We start from the raw sequence: 21,983 nt of genomic DNA, 5'->3' as shown, positions 1-21,983 counted from the left end.
CATAATTGGTCGAAGCTGAACTCAGCCGTTGCTGGGATACAAGTGTAAACTGCCCACTTGATCATTACGTATACTACACGGTTTTTAAGTTTAGTCTAAAAATGTGTTATACAGCCTAATTATAATTGCATAACTTTTTGTATAAGTGTCTGAGTGTTCTGTTTTCAATTGAGAAAACAATTTGTTACACACGCCCCTGGGATGTTTGGACCTTCCAGGTTACCGTACCGGCTTGTAGCAGTGTGACTCTGGAGGGGCGGCGCCACAATATACTGTAAATTGTGGCCTAATGTACTGTATTGCTAACGGAATATCATGTTAAAATGAGTTCATCTGAGATGAAAATCGTCACTGTAATCGGCAGGTAAGCGAAAAAAATGTTGTATGTGCCAAATGTGGTTAACAGTAGTGATTTTGAATATATTTTTTAGTTTCTTGTTTTCATTGTGTACTAGTTCATGCTCTTAACTCACATCGCCATACAGGACTATACATGTATACTTAGATGTCTTGGCAAGTAATGAAGTCATTATCTAACCTCTTGTACTTTATCATGACACCTTTAAAAAACCTTTACCATGGTATATCATCGTAATCCTGGCTATTTTCGGCAGGCTTCACCCCACTTCATGAAGTATCCAAGCAGTTGTATTTACTTTATCATAACATTGTGTAACTAATAGGCTTAATTTTTATGTTTTTCATATGCTATCTGATATGTCTACACACTTAGTTAAACTTCCCAGTGCTCTGACGTAACCTGAAAAGTAAATACTAAATGTCCCAACTAGATGTTTACTCCTCTTTTTCTAGGTTTTGAGACTTGCTTGTTACTCATTAACAAGTCAAGTCAATATTTTTATTTGCCATTTATGCATAAAGGAATTCTTGTGCAGCTCTGGAGTCAGGTAAGAAGTCAAAAGCCAAAAACAACACTTAGTCTTAAAATAAAAAAGTTACATAAAGGCAACAAAGCATTAACAAGCAGAACATGCAGAATTTTGCTAACTTTGTAAAGCCTGCAATGGGTCCATGTGTAAAAACAGGGCAGGAAAAGGAACTTGAGATCAGCACTTTGAAAAATGAGCAGACGTGTGCAGAATCTACACCAAACTGCTTGTGTTCCTGTTTCAGTGGGCTGATAGGTCGCTCCTGGGCTATGGTGTTTGTCAGTGGAGGCTTCAGAGTAAAGCTCTATGACAACCAACCAGGACACGCTGCTAAGGCCATCGCAGAGATGAGGTGAGCCCCACTGCACAACCTATCATGTGATGTAGTCTAAGTTAAAGACATATTGTCATCTTTGTGTTTATGTTGTGGTCCTAACTAACTAATTGAGTTAATGCTCTAATAGGTCAAGTGATGCTTCATATTTTTCATAGGTGTGTTTTTATCTATTTTAGAATAGACTCATTGATTTATAGCCCATGTTTATAAAAGTAGAAAGTATCATGGAAAGTTACAAGATGCCACTGCCACAGTAGCCTGTAACAGTAGTAGTAGCCTGTTTCAGTATTCTAGGGACAGATCAGCATGGCTATATAAACCGGCCTCCATGTACTCATGACTCACAAGAACCCTTGTCCAAAATGTACCCTTTTCTTCCTTCCAGCACTCACAGAGAAGACCCATGGACACTGCATGATTAGTGGCTTCCCCTTACTTAGGAACATATGCACTGCATTTACATGTACTTGACAAACCAGATTACCTGTGGAAGCCTGATTGCAGCAGAAATCAGAGTACTCAAAAACCAGAGTATACATGAGTTTCTAGGTTCCTCCTAGGGACAAATACATGTAAAACCACTACAGTCTTAATTTGAAAAATACTGTCAGGAAAAAAACTAGCAAATGTAAAGATTTTTATAAGCACTGAATCCTTATCCTTATTGACCTGTAAATAGCCTACAAACATCTACTGTAACTGCTTAGCCTGCAGTATATTCAGACCACGTGGACAATAGAGGGTGTCAGTGTGCTAGACTTTCCACCTCCTTCTCTTCTGATTTCATGCAGAACAAATGTGCTGACTGTTGCTAATCCTGTGTCCTGTTTTTATACAGTGTAAGTAATAGTATTCTGACAAATGTTTCTGACTCTTATGGTCCAGTATCTGTAATAATAAATAACTGCTGTCACTGGGCTGCCATGATTGGCAGTTTTTGGTTTGTTAAAAAACCAGGTTGACAACATTCAGGCATCTTCCCACAAACAAAGTTTTCATAAAAATCACCTCCTGAAGAAATGTCCGATTCAATCACTGTCTGTTTACATAGTTTATATTATATATTATTGAATTGCTCACATTTACATCATATTTATATTTAGATAATAACCCTTAGACATTAAAAGAATACATTGAGACAGGACAACTAATTTCATACAGTCTTTGGAGGGAGTGTGTGGGTGTGGGTGTTACCTCTCCTGCTCTGTCGGCTCAGGAAGCAGCTGGAGGAGCTGGAGGATGCCCACATGCTGAGAGGTGAGCTGACCGCTATGCAGCAGCTTGCCCTGCTCAGCAGTCATGATGACCTATCTCAGGCACTGGAGGGATCTTTCTTTGTTCAGGTAACACACTAGACTAGCACCAGCACCGGCACCATCCACTCTGTCCCTTTGTCCCCCATGCAAAAATCAAGGGGAATCAAGTGGATAGAGTGTAGTATAGTTTATTGTATTCTATCTATGCATCATAGGCGTAAAATAATCTCACAACAGTATGCTCTGGCATTTTCAAGATTACACTGATCATCCCCAAGGGGGCACCGCATCATTGGTTTACACATTGTAAGGCACCTGAGACACCACTGGTCAAATTTAGTATAAATGTTAAACGATAACTTTTTAACTTGCTGTATTTCCCCTAAAAGCTGGGATGAGGACTCTATAGCTAGTGATAATTTTCTTATCACTACCTCTGTAGTAGATATTTTAGGAGACAAAAAGTGTTAATCCGTGCCCTCGGGTAACTGGTTAGCCTCCGAAAGTGCTCAGAACAAACATGATTTCAGTCAAATAATCTTTCACACTTGTCTCTATATTAATTAGCTATAATGGCTCCCCCAGACAGCAGCCCAAATCTTGTGTTTGCTTTCCTTCTGACTCAGAGATAACCATGAAAAATGAAAAAATGATTTGATTGAAATTATGTTTATTCTGAGCTCTCTCTGCAGCCAAATAATTGCCCCAGTGACACTGTCTAACATGAATTTTCATTTTCCCTGAATCTCTACAATGGGGTAATTAATACAATTAGCACAAGCTATAGAATCACCATACACACTTTTAGATGAAATATAGCTGGTAAAAAAAAAAAAACTGAAGTTATCCTTTAACCTGATCTCACAGCTGGGATTAGACATTTCACAAAGTTATACTGATTGGCTCAGAAGTGATTACTCCTTCAGTCTGTGGGAATTACTCTGGTTCCCATTAATGCTCAATAGGAAACACATATTCTAAGTAGGCGCTAGTATGTAAATAAATGTCAGATATTTAAGACCAGATGTCTCTATTTCACTTTGTCCTCATTTACTAATATTTATTTTGGATCAGCAGCAAGAAATGACAATTCTAATTATAACAATTTATCGACCTGAGTTCAGACCTGTGGATTTTATGTGCAAACATAGACACAGCTAATTGAAAGTTACATTTTAAGCTAGGAAATTGTCCTGCGGGCCACCCTGCCCTTTGTTAAAGCAGAGAATGGTGCTCTTCATCACACAGAGAGACAGGTAGGACCATAATACATCAATACCCTGTGCCAAGTTCACCCTAACAAGGAACAATGCAGCACTTATTAAAAACAGGGAACTACCAGGTCAAGAAAATCAGCTTCACCCTTCCTGAAAGCATACCATCAACAGATCCAAGTCTCACTGTGTTACTGACTGGGGCTTTTCTAGGGGAGAAGAGGAAACAGGAGTTTGTACCAGTCAGACTGGTTACAGAACATCAGTCGCTCATAGTGACTGATGTTAATCTGTACTGATGTGCTCGCTGCATGGGCTCTTACCACTCCTTACATTAATTATTTTCAGGGACCTCATAAAGTATTCAGGCCCCTTCAATTTTTGCACACCTCACTTTGTTATAGATTCAACTTTAAATGAATTTAGAACATGAACATTGTCATTTGCTATCAATCTCCACTTAACATGACAATGACTCGGTGGCAAAGTGAAATTTTTCTGCAAATACATTCAACATCAAAAACTGAAATGTTCCATTTACACAAGCATGTAGACCCTTTTTTGAGTACTTTGTAGAAGCCCATTCAGCTCTATAAGCCTCTGGATTTGGACATTTAAGCTCTTTCTTTTGACATTCTTCTGACAACTCCTCCTCAGATCCATCTGATTGAGACTGAGGTCCAGACAGTTGTCGTATCCAACCCAGTGCCTAAATCACAGATACAGTAAATCTATCATTTGCCCCATGGAGAAGATGTAAAAAGTCAGATTTTAACTTGTAATGTGTTTTTTGTTCATGAGAGGAGAAGCACATTTTTAAACAGGCTTTATTCAGATATGCTGCTTTCTCAGCCAGTTATTGCAGTTCTACATACTTTAGAACCACTATTTTAAGAGGACATTGCCTTTTCACTACTGCCTTTAACAGTTACACCTGTCCAGACAGACATAAAATGCAGCTAAGCCTGACCTAAAACCCCAGGAATTGGATTCAATCTTGTTTTTGTATCAGTGTAGATTCTCAGAAGCCAAGGGCAATAGAATAATTTGGCACTTAACAAGAAACAAAATGCTAGATCTCTCTTTATTGTTGTGATAACTGATGTTTTCTTCACTGTGATGCTTTGCTGATGCTCTATCAAGATTTATTGGTTTACCCATTCTGAAGTTCACATCACATACACTGGAAGTGGTTTAGTATTAGACTGCAAGATTATATTATTCAGTATAATATTTAACACAGTTTTTATTTCAAAAGGAAAGTTTAAAATGTGGGAGCAGGAAATTGCTGTACTGTATGTTTCAAACACCTTGGTCAGAGATCATACTTACTCAGTTACAGACAGTGCAATGACTGCTGTAGTACATTTCTTTTGTAACTTCACATTTTCTGTGTGTATGCACTTGACTTTCCCTGTATGTATGTGTGTATTTTCCAGGAGTGTGTATTTGAGCAGCTTGAGGTCAAGCAGTGTGTCTTCCAGGATGTAGAACAGCTTGTAGGAACAGATGTCATCCTGAGCAGCTCCACCTCCTGTCTAGTGCCAAGCAGTGTTTTCTCTAAAGTGCAGAACAAGAGTCGCTGCCTCGTCTCCCATCCGGTTAGTGCTACTACAGTCTTGGCACCAGCCTGCACTGTACAAAAAAAAAAAAGTTAAAAAAAAACTGTAATATTCTCTGGGGTGCCATAAAATTACCAAAAAATAACAATCTTCTAAAAACACAGTAATGTCCCATAAGTTTAAATGCAGTTTTTCCTCCATCCATTATCTATACCACTTAGTCCCGAACGGAGTTGCAGGGGGTCTGGAGTCTATCTCAGCCACTCACTGGGCGAGAGGCAGGGTCCGCCCTGGACAGGTTGCCAGTCTATCACAGGGCTGACATGTAGACAAACACCCACTCACACTCACTCCTACAGGCAATTTAAAGTCACCAATCAACTTAAGATGCATGTCTTTGGACTGTGGGAGGAAACCGGAGCACAGGGAGAATATGCAAACTCCACACAGAAAGGCAAAGGGTCAGCCAGGGCTCGAACCCGGAACCTTCATGTTGTGAAGTGACAGCGTAAATCACTGCTTCACCATGCCGCCTAAATGCACTCATTGTTTTTACATTATAATGGACCACCAAAATAATTTCAGTCCACCAGGTAGGTTTTTACTTGTCACTTCCAAATAATGAAAGAAGAATAAAATTGGAAGTTTTACCTGATTTTGTTTGTTGGACACTGAATTCAGTACTCAGCTATTTTTACAAGCCACTTTCAATGCTGTAGCAGTGAAAAAGATTAGAGTACATCTCATCTTCTAATGGTAAATGATGGTAAATTCCATGCAAGTGATTGTTAGAGTTGTCAAACCACAGCTAATAGAGACCGGTCAGCTAAACTGGGAAAGTGTTTCTATAGCTCATTTTGTATTTTCAGCCTTAAATTGAAACATGCCATCGCCCACTTCCCTCACAGCAGTCAAATACTTTGTTGCATATGAACAAACAAGCAATCTTTTTCAGTGTTCCACTTGCTTATGAGGCATTTATATTCAGTTGTTTTGATTTTTACTTTTAATAAATGCAACATGTTTCAGGCTTTATACACTGACCCTGAAAACAAACATCATGGCTTCATGACAATGGCAGCGATGCTTATCAACTGTCAAAATCAGTATAATGGTTTGCACATCTGTACTGTAGAAAAGGAAATAAGGGCACAAATTGTTTATTTATGTCAGATATAAAGGTGTTACTTCATGATAAAATTGGTGTTTATTTTATTACGCTTAGTGTATCATCAACATTTTAGATAATGCAAGTTATCAATCACAAAAAATCTCTGAAGTGAAAATTCTTTTCTGTTATTTTATAAGCTTTCTGGTACTCAGTGTGTTAACATGGACTCTCTTTTGAGTAAAGTTAAAATGACAGGTGTCCCCACCAAGCTTAAAACTGGTGTTGTTGTCAAAACTGCACCATCCTGTTCTTTTCAATACTTTGTTGTCAAGTAGGACACTGATTAAGTTTCTTAAGTACAACTTAAGAAAACAGTGTAGTGAAAAGGTGGCCGTGTAGGATAGTGTACTCTATTGTTGTGCTTTATGCTCTCTAATGTAATGAAATAAGACAGTTATCACAGCACAGTTGGTCCTACTGTGAACAATAATCCATTGTCTTCAAACAAGGTAAAATCTCAGTTTTAGCTGGGCTGTTGGGCCAGTCAGTTAATAATGATGATGAGATTTTGTTTAGTAGTACTGTGATCTGTTTCAAATATGTCTAAAAGATCATGGAGACCCAACTTAATTATCTTTTGCCTGAATAATGGTTTTAGGATTTTACATTTTCATTAACACATTACCATATGTAATAACTTTGTCAAGTCATTTATACATGAAGAAAGATCACCAATGCATAAATCTTTGTATCAGTGACATAGCCACCATATGATGTGACTGTCATGTCCTCCTCAGGTAAATCCACCCTACTATGTCAAACTGGTGGAGCTGGTGCCTCACCCAGAGACAGCAGGGGCAGTTATAGACACCACCCATGCCATAATGACCAAGGTAAAGATCCTACAGTATGATTATGATGATACAATATGATTACCCATTCACTGGAATCACCGGTCTCGTAAATCTAAATGATAGTTTGTCACTCGACCCTGTTACCAGACAGTGATAGCAAACCTCTGACAACAAAATTAGTTCACTATTGCATTTTCCAGATAAATCCTTGCAAGTTTCTGCATGCTGAATTTCGTAATATGCTCAAACGAATGGAAACCTTTCTGGAAGAATTATGATCAGTTTAGTTCCTTGTTCTAAGGTTGGCAGATGTAACCCATTTTTTACATCATTTTCTTAAACATGCAAAGTCACAGGTGTTGTCTCTTAGGAACTTCTACCTTTCGTGTCATGGCTGGTTTCTCTTGATTCAGGTTGGCCAAGCACCAATACGCCTGAAGAAAGAGATTGATGGTTTTGCCCTCAACAGAGTCCAAGCAGCCATTATCGCAGAGTCCTGGAGGCTGGTCCAGGTCAGTGTCTACGTGGCCAATAAGGCCAGTTACTGCACAGCTAGTGTGCAATTTGAAACACACCTCACAATAGTATGTGATGGCCCATGCCATTTTACATCTGCTATATATTTTTGTTTGTTTGTTTCCCTTTTGAAAGATATGACATTAACACCACACCAGGGTTAAGGTCTGAATGAGTAGATGGCTCTGCAAAGCCAAAACACCAGTTCTGCCACAGAAAGCTAAATACACAGCTAAAACAGTGAATGCTAAATTGCTGGGAGAAACTGCTAGCTACAACTAAAGCAAAATTTTCTTTTTTCTTTCCTAAGTACCTTCTCTAATTGAAAAAAATGCCTAATTTGATGAAGAAACATTTTGGTAATTTAATTTGTTAGCCCCCTCACTTAAAAAGACAGGAGGCAAATCTCATGAAAAGGGTAAAATAACAGCCAAACTACTTTGGCTAAAAGATAACTAGCCTAGCTTAGCAGAATATAGCATTCTATTTCGTATAGACTTCACCATCTAAAAGCTGTTGCTATTGAGATTTCTTTCACTGTGCCCTGCACTGGGGCTGTCCCCAAACAGGTCCACTGTAGTGGCATAAATGCCAGCATGACCTGAGATAGGCTCCCTCTTTTTCTTCAGCACTGTTAGAGTGATTCCTAACAATGTCTAAACAGCAAAGATCAAATGCCAGACTCCAGCACTGTACCGCCATCACCGTGTGCCCAGGCTGCGATACAGGCTTCATTATGCCCAACAATCCACACCCCCGCTGCGAGGCCTGCCTCGGCTGGCTCTCTCACCTCAGGCCACTTGCCCCTTCTGTGCTTGCCTGCCTTTGGCAAGCACCAACGAAGAGCAGAGGCTTTTGCCATTACTAGAGAGCAGGATCCGGATGATGACAGCTGGGCGAACTGTGGTGATGATCCCCTGGCAGATGCTCCCCTGGAGTTGTTTGGTGTGGATGGGCCTGAGTCTGTTGAGTCACTTCCTTCTGTTACTGGCTCCCACAGTTCCTCTGGCCGACATGGGCACCAGTGGAGATGAGCTTCCTCCAGCCCAGCAGCACATTTTCACCGCTGGTCAACCCCTAGCATTCGAGGCTCTGCTCCACAATCTGCCGGAGATCATCAGCAAGGCTGCAGACCACAAGGGTATCTCTCTCCTGCCGGCTGCCCATTCTCCCCCCCATCAGACATGGGGGAGACTTCTACAAGACAGAGCAGTGGAGCAAGCACCTCCAAATTTCCAGCCATCTGACCCCTCTTATCAGAGGCAGCGGAGCAGCCTGGGAGCCTGAGGGCTCTGGTCACCTGCTTCAAGCCCCTTACCAGGGTACAGGAGATGATAGACCTCAGCTTTCCTGTCGTTCTGCCCCTGGAAACAAGCATCTCCTCTATCTCGCTTCCTAAGGTGGTGTTTTTCGGCAGGAGATGGCCGACTCCTCCTCTCCCATGTGACCAGGTCACTGCCCACCTCTCGGACCGCATTCACCAATGCGCATCCCAGGCAGGTGTAGCCATCAACAATGTGGCTCTCCTCTCTGCATCTGTCTCTTCCCTCGTTGCACAGCTCGGGGCTCCCCACCTCCCACCTATCGGTGCCTATGAGTTGTGGCTTCTCTCCGGCCCGTGATGAAGATGGCGAAGCTCCACTTGGAGCACTCGCTTCTTCACAGCCCTTTCACCCCTGCCTTCCCATGGGCGGTGAGGAGGGAACACTTGGCCCTCACAGTGACAGAGAGGGCACTGCAGTGACTGGTGACAATGTTCACGGACACCCCACAAACAAGTGCTCATTCGCTTTCAGAACGCTACCCAGTATGGCGAGAGTGGCTGTCTATGAACAGCTGATGATGAAGAGGCCATTTCACATGCTCACCACAAAGCAGGTGCTGGAGTGTGTGCGTCCGGGTGACTGGTTCACATCCATCTGCCTAAGAGATACTTACTTTCATGTGCCCATCATCCCCAAACACAAGAAATTCCTGCGCTTTTCCTTCCAAGGTGTACGGTTCCAATACAACTGACTGCCCTTCGGTTATTCTCTGGCTCCTCGCACATTCTCCAGGTGTGTGGAGATGGCACTGAAGCCATTATGCAGGATGGGAATCGGAGTCCTTTTTTATCTAGATGATCTGATTCTGATGGCACCTTCCAGATAGCAGGCTGCATCCCACACGCCGGAGCTGGTGCAACAGCTGACACAGCTGGGTTTTGCAGTGAACTGGGAAAAGAGATCGCCACTGCTGTGTCAGTCAATCATTTACCTGGGGGTACACCTGGACTCTCTCAGCATCAGCAAAGCTGTCACCTGCCAGGCAGGAGGCGCTTTCATCTCTCCTACAGCGCATCATTCCCCGCACGAAGGAGACAGCTCTGTCTGTGATGCGGTTACTGGGCACAATCTCAGCCAGTCGTGTAGTGGTTCCCCTCTGTCTCCTCCATATGAGGAAGCTCCAGAGGTGGTTCGGCTGCCTTCGCCTCGACCCAGTGCGTCACAAGTGCATGCTAACAGTCCCCTCCTTGGTCCAGTCAGATCTGGCGTACTGGAGAACTCCCAGTGTAACAGCAGCAGGAGTTCCCTTCAGCAGAGTCACGTCACACATATCGGTGTTCACAGGTGCGTCTCTGCTCAGTTGGGGAGGCACGTGTCTGGCACAAGTGGTGTCAAACCCCGTCTCTCCACATCAACTGTCTGGAGCTGGCCACAGAGTTGAACATGTTAAAACATTTTGCACTGACACTGAGAGGCAAATGGGACAACACAACAGCAGGAGTGGATGCCTTTGCTCATCACACATGGCCCAGAGGTGGTTTTTACGCCCATGGCACAGGCCTCTCCTAAACACCTTTCACTGAAAACTGTGCTCCTCGGCTGCTCAGCTGCCTTGAGGCCGAACCCGGCGTACGCACTGAAAATGATAACATCTTCTTTTCGATCCAGACTCATCGCCCTGGATAGGTTTTTTTCCTCCCCCACACAGAGATGGGTCACAAAAAGAGCTCTATACCCTCTGTCTGATACGTGCACTGTCCCATTACGTGGCCCACACAGAAGCTGTCAGACAAACTCAACAGTTGTTTGTGCATTACAGAGAGCACTCTCTTGGTCAGCCCCTGACAAAAAAGCGGACATGTGCACAGCAGCCTCCTGGGCTTCTCCATGTCCTTTCACTTGTTTCTACCTTCAAGACACATCCGAGTTTTCACTGGCTTTTGCAAGCATTTACTGCTTAATGTTAATTTTCTCTCTCTTCTCTATATGTAAAGTTGTTTTGCTGTTTTTACTCCCTAATGTTAATTTTTTTTCTGTCTGTCTTGTATGTAAAGCACCTTGAGTGGCCATTAGGTTGGAAATGGGTGTGATACAAATAAAGCTGAGTGAAGTTGAGTTCTGCTGTAAAGACATCAAAAACAGAACCTGTTCAGATCAGAAGTTCAACTCTTTTGTGCCAACTACTGACTCAATTAGAAGATAATTAAAGCTGTAGTGGATTAGTGCTGACCTCTGTGGAGATGAGTCACTACTGTATGATAGAACAAATCCCAGCTCTCATTCCAGTGTCAGCACACATAGGCCTTAATAACCCTCAAGAGGGGCTTAGATCACTCTCTTCCTCTCTCTCCCTCTTTATTCCCTGTCTTTTCTCTGTTGGAGATGTGTAACAAAGAACAGCCCTTTCACTGCTCCATGTATCCTGGTCCCTGACATTTCTCTACTTCTAAGTTACAATGTGTAACCGTATCAGACAGACTGTGAGTGTGAGCTCTCTCTCTCTCTCTCTCATGTGTACAAACACACATAAAAGGTACACACAAGGTAAGACAACTGCAGGCAGCGACAAAGACCTATAAAATTAACAAGATAGGGTGCCACACAGGCAACAACAACATGGGTGTGACTCGCATCATGTTGTCATTTATTTCAACAGCGATATTTGTTCAGTGAACTAACAAAGATTTGATATGTTGTCATGTGCAGCTCATTTAGAAAAAATATCTGGAATGTCTACAATCAAACAAAAGCAGTGTCGTGTGAATAAAAGACTTTTGTTCCTAAAATGAATATGTAATGAAAGGGAACTCCCACATGCCTGGCCCCTCAGAATATCTAAAGGAAATGCTTTCAAACAGTAAATTTACATGTAAATAAATAGGAACAACAGCTGTGCCAGTGAAAATCTCCCTCATAGTTTACATAGAGTCATTAGAGCCTTTTATACAAATATACAACTTGATTTAACTAGGAGAGGGCCTCACTGAAAAATAACAGACTTGTAAAATGTAAAGGGAATAATCATGATTTACAGCAATAAATAATCATTTCTCCCAGTATTTAACCAGAGAACACAGTAATCTGTGCTTCTGACCAAAGTAGTACTGATGACATGTGTAGCAACAGCTTAATTTTCTTTTTGTGGGTTAGATCAGCCATATCAAATAGCTTTACATTTTAATTTTTCTGTAGTGAAATCTCATATTGGAAGCTAGCATGATATGAAAAAAATTGAAATTCTTTTCTGGGGAGCTTTAGTTTTAAACCAGAGAGGCTTGTGATCTGAGAGTTGTTGGCTACAGGAATACACACAAACAGTCATAACAGGCTCATCCTCTACATCTGACACTGCATCCTCAAGATGACTCCTGCAATGTGGTGGTATTTGTGTAGTGTTCTTAAGACACGCTCCAGTAAACTTAGGATAATGTTTCAGAAAGAATTACACAAGTGTGTTCAGCTGTTGAATTACACTAATAACAACTGGAAGAATGGAGGTGAGCGCAAACTTTTGACCAGTGGTGTAGAGAAAATCCCCAGAACCTTGAACTAGTTACAATCCAGTACAATGATCCTGCAATACAAGTGAGACGATACACTACATATGTGGTGTTGCAGTTTTGTATGTTTTCCCTATGAGAAATCTTTTATATACAGTACATTGGTGCAATGATAATACAATTGGATACTGTCAGTGAGCTCACAAATGATGTTTTTTCCATTATGTGGCATAGCAATGTGGCACTTTTGTAACAGCACTCAGAAAAGACCACTTATTAAGGCAGATGTTACTGAAGATTTTTGTTGGTGACACACTCCTGTAAAGAGCAACAGTCATTATGGGATTAAAAGGAATAGGATTACTTAACAACAAAGGTCCTGGGCTTGTCAGTTCTGACTTCTTAAGGCTTTTGGAAAATGTTCTCTCTCCTCAAGTGACTCTGGAGTCTTTGTTTCAAGTGGCACTCCTTGGATCACTAATGACCCAAGTGAGCCTGCAGTCAGATGAACACCCCTTTTAGTCGATGCTGACCTCAAGAAACTCACAGCAGTCACCGGGATTAACAGTTTGCTGGCTTTGCTGATTTCTGAGAATTAACACACTCCGTGTACTTTGAGGAAATGAAGCAGAGGTTACTGTGTCCCTCTCCCTCCATGCCTCCCCCATGTGATACCTATGGGTTCACACTGGCCTGTGAAAACTCAGGCTCATATCTACAGTACATGACATTACAGATCAACTGTGGCTCACTTGCTTGTGAGGCCCCTGTTGAGGAGAATTAACCCTGAGGGCACCCTTAGGCCCTGGCTGACAGAAATGCCACACAACTGTTATAAAGTGTTTGTCCTGGAAGGAGCTCCAGCTGAATGCATCACACAGCATCCTGTCACCATTCACATTTAAGTCGAAATAAAAAACTATGCTTACAAGATCCTAATTACAACAGTGAAAACAAAGGATCACAAATCAAACCCATCAAATGCTTGTGTACAGTGGAATGGCATATGGCAGAACAACTTTAATGGGTTTACAGAGAGCTTTGAACTAATCTATGTCAAAAGAATGTAGTAGAAATTTTGAATAATTTGCCATGTTTTAACTAAGACTTTTTGAAACATTTGGGTCAATCAAGCAAGCATGCTCCCAGACATCTCCAGCCTACAAGAAGGAAATCTTAATAATGACCAGAGGTTTGGTTTTGAGTATGAAACCCTGTTCTCTGAGAGTGGCCTTGTGATCCTTCTTACCTAACAGCCACTCTTCCTCACCCCTCCAAACACACACACACAGAGAAAACAGTCCTTGAGTCAGGGCCAGCATTAGAAAACAGAGCAGCTGAGAAAGCAGCTTGTTGCCCCCAGTGACTACAGCAGAGAACAGACCCATTGTTGGATACAAGGCCCAAACAAAGACGACCCTGTCCCTCTCTCCTCTTGCTCACACTGCTCTGTGTATCTGTATCCAAGCTTTGATTTCCTCTGTGGTCAGCCAACAGGTATCTCCAACCTAAAGATACTTGAACCACTCCATCCTTCCCTCCATCCTCTGCCCACCTGTCCTGTACTGTACTAATCCTGAGACTGATTTGGCTGATTAGAAACCCTTATACAGTGAGAGTAGTCTGATGGGATCAAAGGGAACGTGGTCTTACCCTGGAGGTAAAAAGCCACAATTTTGTTGAAATGTTATTAATTTATTTTACCTGCAACATCATGCAAAGCAGGAGTTGTTTGTTTTCTGGCACATGAGAATGCAGCTCAGTGGAAAACACTGCATATAGTGAAAGAGGAAAAAATTTTAAATCTGCTGCAGGAAGATCTGCTCATACATTTACTGACTGATTTATTTATACTTTTATTGTAAGGAATATAGACTGAAGTGAAATGAGATGAAGGGCCTACTTCTAGCAGTTTTTCCCTCTCTTACTCCATCAGGATGGCATTATCTCAGTCAAGGACATCGACCTGGTGATGTCAGAGGGCCTAGGAATGCGTTATGCCTTCATTGGTCCCATGGAAACGATGCACCTTAATGCACCTAAAGGTAATGTTTGTTTTTTGCTCATGTAAACAGGTCACAGCTCAACGTTCCCCTTTAATCTCACAAACTCAACTGTATCAGGCTCAGGGCAGGTTATGACATGAAACACAATATGCTTGTCATGTTTGGTTTGGCCACCACACTCTCGGGCTCGGACAGAAATATGTGGCCTGATCCATACTCTGGTCTACTCATCACAAGTAGTACTATTGTTTGTTGTCTGTAGCTCTGGAGGGAGTTCTCCAAAGTTTAAAATGACAGAAGGCTCGTGTTTATAAACTAGACAGGTGGGGTTTGAATGAAGTGGACATTCAGGAAGCAGAGAGGGTTTTTAAAAAATGCTGTGGAGTTGCACTATGGAAATTGCAAGTTCCAGTGTTTTTTTTTTTTTTTTAACAGTAACCATACTGGATCATTAAAACATTGGATAATATGCCCCCAAATGCCTCAGTTTTGATCATTGGGTTTTGGTCAGTACGAACAAGATCCATTAGAAATCAAGCTGTTAATTCTGGATTTCTAATTTCACATTTAGGTACAGTAAAGATCCCACCCACCAAATATAATATTCTCATCAGGTCGGCTTGACGCCACCTGCCTCTCTCCCTTTTTCTCTCCATTTCTTTATTCTCTCTTGCAGGTCCTGCTTCTGGTGGTGTGCACAGCTGAGACACATCACCTGTTCAGTGGTTACCGGGGTGCAACACAGCTGTGACACATTTCCTGATCGCCAACGTCGATACTTAAGGTGCTGGCAAATGCTCCTGCGTTGCCAGTACGTTGAGGATGTTCTTCTACACAGTTTGGTTTCGCTACTCTTACGCTACTTCACCTACGAGACTTCTGAGGACTCCACCCTCCGAGTACATCAGCTGTCATATCTCTCAGTGGCTCGAGTGTCATCTGCAGCGGCTTGCATTTCCTGAACCACGCATCTCTACTCACCTTCCCTGAGTTTACGGCTAAACTCCTCACCTGGTCAAGCCAGCCTGCATGTGCTTCCTGCAATCTTCTCCTCTCCACTGCAACTCTCTTTTTTGTTCCTGGCATCTCCCTCTACCCGGTTCCCATTAGTAATACTGTATCTACACCACCTAAACTCTAGTGATCTCCATCTGCTCTCTCAGCTACTCGCAGCTACCTGCCCTCATCTCCACTCCGTGGGTTCCAACTAAGTTGTCCCTCCACTCAGCCTGCACTTCACCAACCCAGACCTCCTCTATCAGACAACTCCATCGGAAATCACCATCTCTCCTGATAACCTGCTAATTGCTTACACTAAAGAACATGACTTTACCATTGTGTCTGCCTTCTGAGTCCTGCTTGCTTGCTTGCTCACCTTGTTCCTGCGAGTGAGCGACCATAACAGAATGTCCTGGCCGATGTGAACTCTGCAGGCTATGAGGCTATGGTACTGGTCACCCCACTACGCCATCAACCCTCACCAGGTACGGTGTGCAGATTGACCACCTCGGGCAAGCACTACATTCCTAAAACGAACCAGCCAAACAATGAACTCACTCGACCATGTCAAGGACTTAGACATTCTATCACAGATACTGTAGCACCTGTTCATCAGTTTGGACCCAATCAGCGACCCCGTGGAGGGCCTAGCCATCTGCAATAAAATGGAGAGGCTTGTTCGGAGCCGAACACGGCTGGCCCAGCTCCCTGCCATTGCGAGCTTTCTCTTGCAGATTGAGTACCTACGAGCAGAGCAGGAGGCCCTTATGGACACTGTTCCCCAGAGCACCCCTTTCTCCGTCAGTCTGGGGGTACATATTCTAACCCCAGACTCAGATCCGGACCCTCCTGTCCCTGAGCCCTCGCCCTACCTGTGCACTTGCCTTGCCATCTGTCCTGGCGGTCTCAGTGAGGGGGAGAAGGGAAGCAGGGGCCCGCCTCAGCCAGCCTAACTCACCTTGTCCTGGCCATCAGAGACCCGTCTGAGTCCTGCAGAAGCCCGAGCAATTCACCGGAACCTGAAGGCTCAGATGGTGTCTCCCCTCTCGATTATCCACCCTCAGGCCGATCCCCAGCTGCAGCCTCAGGCTGTCCTAGAGCTGCGCCCTGTCTCCCTGGGCAGGGGCCACAGGCATAGAAGGTGTCCAACGTCCCAGCCCGATACCCAGCTACAGCAGCCATCTCCGTCTCCACTGATCCTCCAGCTGCAGCCTCAGCCAGAGCCTGAGCCTGTGTCCCCACAGCAGCTTCCTCCAGAGCCCGAGCTGCCACCTCAGCCCCAACCTGACTCCCAGCTGTCACCTCAGGCAGTCCCTGAGCTGCACCCCGTCTCCCGAGGCAGAGGTCGCAGGCGAAGCAGGAAAGTGTCCGAGCAGCAGCAGCAGCAGCAGTCCCGCCTCCTCTAGGCCTCCCTCTGCCCCAGCTGGGCCTCCCTCTGCCGCAGCCCTCGCCTCCTCTAGACCTCCCGCTACCGCAGCCCACGTCTCCTCTAAACCTCCCGCTACCGCAGCCCACATCTCCTCCGGTCCTCCTGCTGCAGCAGCCTTGTTTGTCCCATCCAGACCTCCAGCAGCTGCAGCCCTTGCCTCCTCCGGGCCTCCTGCTACCGCAGCCCTCGCCTGCTCTAGACCTCCCGCTACCGCAGCCCACACCTCCTCCGGTCCTCCGGATGCAGCAGCCTTGTCCGCTTGACCCACCCCATTTGGCCCTCCAGCAGCCTCTGCAGCCTCCCCGTCCATCCCATCCGGACCTCCAGCTGCAGCAACCTTCGTTCCAGCCTGACCCCCCAGCCCTGGCCAGCTCCCCAGCAGCTGCAGCCTCAGCCGGACCCTCAACTGCAGCCGCCTCTCACAGAACCCAAGGGGGCCAACATTGCCTCACTTCCTGCCTCTGCTCCATCTACCAGCTCTGCGTCAACTCTGCAGCCCAGCACATCACCGGTCCTGCCCTTCAGCGACCAGCAGCCACCGTCCCATCCGGTTCCTGAGCAGCAACAGCCACTGTAGCCACCGTTCCATCCAGTCCTCCAGCAGCAGCTGCCGCCTCTGCCTGATTCAGGGCTCCAGCTGCCGCTGCTGCCACCTTCGCCTGGTTCTGGGCCCCAGCAGCTGCTGCTGCCTGGTCCAGGGTTCCAGCTGCTACCTCTAGTGCCGTCTCCGCCTGGTCCAAGTCTCCAGTTTCCTGTCCGGCACCGAAGCTGCCCTCACGAGCGGCCTCTCAGATCTCCAGCCCGGTACTGGGACTGTCCTCCAAAGCGACCTCTCAGACCTCCAGCCTAGCGTCGTAGTCGTCCTCCCACACGACCTCTCAGTTCTCCAGCCTGGCGTCGTGGTCTTTTCTTTATACTTTATATCTTTATTGTCATTGTACATTGTACAACAAAATTAAAATGCAATCCTTCGATAATAAAATAATCATAAATAATAAAAACCCAGCAAAATTACACACTCGCATCCATACACATCTGACTATTGCACGGCTCCCTTAAAAACACACAAAATAAATAAACCCATCTATCATTCAGATTTTGAGATTTTAGCAGCATTTAAAGCAACAATAGCTCTCGGATAGAAGCTATTTCTTAATCTGTTTGTCCTTGCTTTAATTGTTCTGTATCTTCTCCCCGAAGGCAGCAGCTCAAACAGACAATGTTCAGGGTGTGATGGGTCCTGCAAAATGTTTTGTGCTTTTTTCAAGCAACGGGAACTGTACAGTTCTTCCAGAGATGGTAGGGGGCAGCCGATGATCTTCTGAGCTCTGGTGATAACTCTCTGGAGCGCTCTCCTGTCTGCAGCTGTGCAACTGGCAAACCAGGCACAGATACAGTATGTTAAAATGCTCTCTATTGAGCAGTGGTAGAAGGACACTAGCAGTTTCTCATTCAGATTGTTTTTCTTCAAAAGACTGAGAATACAATCTCTGCTGGGCCTTCTTCACCAAAGCAATGGTATTAGCGCCCCAAGTCAGGTGCTGCTCAAAGGTGACGCCCAGGAACCCAAAAGCGGCCACCCTCTCCACCTGATCTCCGTCGATGAACAGTGGTTTAATGTCCGTTTTATTCCTCCTAAAGTCCACCACCAGTTCCTTGGTCTTGGCGGTGTTGAGGATCAGGTTGTTTTCCCGACACCAGCCAGAAAGCCACTCTACCTCATCCCGGTACGCGGACTCATCATTCCCGGAGATAAGCCCCACGACAGTGGTGTCATCAGCGAACTTAATGATGGTGTTGCTGGGGTGGGAAGAGGTACAGTCTTGTGTATATAGCGACCTCTCAGTTCTCCAGCCTGGCGTCGTAGTCGTCCTCCCAAGCGACCTCTCAGTTCTCCAGCCTTGCATCGTAGTCGCCCTCCCAAGTGACCTCTCAGTTCTCCAGCCTGACGTCATAACCATCCTCCCAAGGGCCTCTCTGCACTCCAGCTGGGTATGCTCCTCCCTCATCTCCACTCTGTGGGTTCCAACTAAGTTGTCCCTCCACTCAGCCTGCTCTTCACCAACCCAGACCTCTCTATTGGACGTCTCCATCGGAAATCACTGCCTCTCCTGATAACCTGCTAACTGCTCACAATGAAGAACGTGACTTTACTGTTGTGTCTGCCCTCTCCTGCCCTGTCCTGCTTGCTTGCTCACTTTGTTCCTGCAAGTGAGCGACCATAACAGTTTTATGTCATACTAGCAGACAACATTATTAATTGTGGTTCAGTGGGTAGAGCAGTCATCTCCCAACCGGAGGGTCGGAGGTTCGAATCTCGGTGCCTGTAGTCCACGTGTCAAAGTGTCCTTGGGCAAGACACTGAACTCCCAAGTTGCCCCGATGGTTAGAGCCATCGGTGTGAGTTGGTGCCGCAGATGGCTGCCATCGGTTCTGTACCGGAAACAAATTCCTTGTGTGTGTAACATGCTTGGCCAAATAAAGGTGATTATTATATACAATTCAGAGGTGATGACTGAAGGGATGCATATATTTCATTTATTATATTGTATTTTATTTAAACCGTTTTCCAATAAAACTCATTTATTTGTCATTTAATACTGAAATGTCTTTCTTTGTAAGGAAAGACAATTTCACATATTTCTTGTTTGCATGTAATACAAAAGAATGACAGAGTAGTTACCTAAAATATGTGTCAGGGAGACAGAGATAAACCTCAGGTAGATGGAGAATATCATAAAGGAGTGTGTAACCCACAGAGTAACCCTTACAGCATGCGTGCACACACACACACACACACACAAAGGACGCCCTGGATGAACAAAGCAGCCTTTTGATGGGCAGTGATGAATGTACTCCCTCACACCAGTAATCCAAAACTGAGAGTCCACATTGCGGCCTTCAAACCAGTGCCAAATCTACCTGTTGTTACAATCCTGAAGCTATCTACTGATTTTTTTTTCTGCACAGGATACAGTAGTAAGATCATGTTATCAAAAGATTGTTAAGACTATTGTGACTTCCAATCCATTAATTCATTCCAGGCAGATATCGCAGCACTCAGGCTCTCTATCTTCTTTTTCTACTCTCCCTGAAAGCTTTGGCTTTTGTACCTCCTCTATCTTGTACAAGAGAGCATTATCTTTTAAAGGGATAATGCACTGAAAACCTACTACAGATTTGACTGCTTTGATTTTATTATTGTAGAGCAAACATTGTGTCAGTGAGGTACACAACATGCTGATACAACTAAAAATATCTACCGGTAAGTCTTCATACGAAGGTATGAGTAGTGTCTTTACGATGGGTTTTATTTGCGTTTTTTTAGAGACTTTCCATAAAAATACTCTAACTTTCATACATCTCCTAATATAAGAATGTCGTACGCATTCTTCTCATCACTTATATAAGGACCAAGTAGCTAGTAACAACAGCGCTAGTGCCTCATGCTCCTGCAGTGCCTCCCACAAGACAGAGGTAGACAGTACTTATCACACCTCTGTGCTATTTTATACAAAGCGGCCTGTAGGATTTGTGCCTATTGCCCATGTTCTTATTTCTAGCCTTTCCTCTGACCAACTGTCCTCCCACAGGTTTGGAAGACTATATGAAAAATTATGGCGAGAACATAATGAGGGTCCTGGCCTCCTTTGGGCCCATACCTGACTTCTTTGGTGAGGGAGCCAAAAGCATTATTAATGTAAGTATGTATGCAGCCCTGCTGCACCTGCTGACCCCACAACCTGACTTTGGATAAGTGAAAGAAACTGGATTTATGAATGAAGAAAAAGTGTGCAACAAGTGAAGGGATCTGAATGTATGAATCTGAATAAAGACATTTAATCCAAACAGACAGTGATGAATTAAAATCAAACATTATTTATGATACTTGTGTTCCTGCATGTACTTCTCTTAGAGTACTTTGGGGTCTGGTTTAGGGCAGTTTGGATGTGTGTATTTTGTCACGTAGGTAGTTTCTAAAGTCCCAAACGAGGAAAAACAACTTTGTAGGTATTGTAAGAACTTTACGCCTGCGTAGTTTCACAACTGATCTTACGAAAATTTCATGCAAAAAAAAAAATAAAACAAGTCTGTCCAGTCTCTAGTTCTTGGAAAACCTACCGAATGCTTCAGTTTAACTGGTTATGTCGGCCAGCAACAACGATCAGCCATAACATTATGACCACTGAGAGGTGAAGTGAATAACACTGACTATCTGTTACAGTGGCTCCTGTCAGTGTGTGGGGTATATTAGGCAGCAAGTGAACATTCAGTCTTCAAAGTTGATGAAGCAGGAAAAATGGGCAGTGTAAGGATCTGAGTGACTTTGACAAGGACCAGACTGTGATGGTGAGATGACTGGGTCAGAGCATCTCCCACACTGCAGGTCTTGGTGGGTGTTGTTGGTCTGTAGTGGTTAGTAGCTACCAACAGTGTCTAAGGAAGGACAAATGGTGAACTGGAGACAGGGTCATGGATGCCCATGGCTCACTGATGATGAGGTTGATCTACTGTAAATTAAAGCTTGTGGTAGGTTGACTCTGAGCAGCCAGAAATGTAGGAGACAGACTGGAAAAAGACATCAGGTTTTCTCAAATCAGTCATTTGTTTTAAACAAGTGCCAGCAAAGTACACATGCCAAACAAAATCACTAAACAAACTAAATGGTTTAACTTCACATAACTGAAGAAAACTCAACTCAAAATAACTCAACGCAACTTACAGGCACGTGCACACCACTACACTTGGACTGCCATATCCCCAGCTGCTCCACCTCAGCTGATTAAGTAGCTCCTGGTACCATTCTGAACCATTCTGAATTGGATTAGAAGTTATTTGACACAGAGGCGTCAATTTGTGAAGTTGGGTGAATACCAATCGAGTGAGCTGGATATTGTATGTGGAGTGCCTCAGGGTTCTGTTTTGGGACCTAAATTATTTATATTATACATCAATGATATATGTAAGGTTTCTGATTTAGTGAAAGTGGTTTTATTTGCTGATGACACTACCATATGGGCATCGGGTGAAAACCTACAGCAAC

General features: G+C 44.1%; 1 protein-coding gene across 2 annotated transcripts in view; it reads left to right on the top strand.

Moving 5' to 3' along the window:
- Positions 1-50: 50 nt before the first annotated feature.
- Positions 51-21,983, top strand: part of cryl1 (crystallin, lambda 1) — a 23,710-nt gene continuing 1,777 nt past the window's right edge. Inside the window, exons 1-8 of one of the 2 annotated variants that reach the window (XM_020618896.1) lie at positions 51-364; positions 1,135-1,242; positions 2,444-2,570; positions 5,137-5,298; positions 7,168-7,263; positions 7,638-7,736; positions 14,442-14,550; positions 20,533-20,639. In XM_020618896.1, coding sequence (XP_020474552.1) covers positions 324-364; positions 1,135-1,242; positions 2,444-2,570; positions 5,137-5,298; positions 7,168-7,263; positions 7,638-7,736; positions 14,442-14,550; positions 20,533-20,639 — 849 coding nt within the window. In that variant the 5' untranslated portion in view covers positions 51-323. Of the gene's footprint in view, positions 365-1,134; positions 1,243-2,443; positions 2,571-5,136; positions 5,299-7,167; positions 7,264-7,637; positions 7,737-14,441; positions 14,551-15,187; positions 15,612-20,532; positions 20,640-21,983 lie in introns of those variants that run through there. The other variant, XM_020618898.1, reaches the window with a different exon arrangement.

Source organism: Monopterus albus, unplaced genomic scaffold (genome assembly GCF_001952655.1).
Source record: "Monopterus albus unplaced genomic scaffold, M_albus_1.0 scaffold211.1, whole genome shotgun sequence".
In the NCBI taxonomy this organism is placed as follows: Eukaryota; Metazoa; Chordata; class Actinopteri; order Synbranchiformes; family Synbranchidae; genus Monopterus; species Monopterus albus.
Note: the sequence above shows the minus strand (reverse complement) of the source record. Positions and strands in the feature narration are given on the sequence as shown.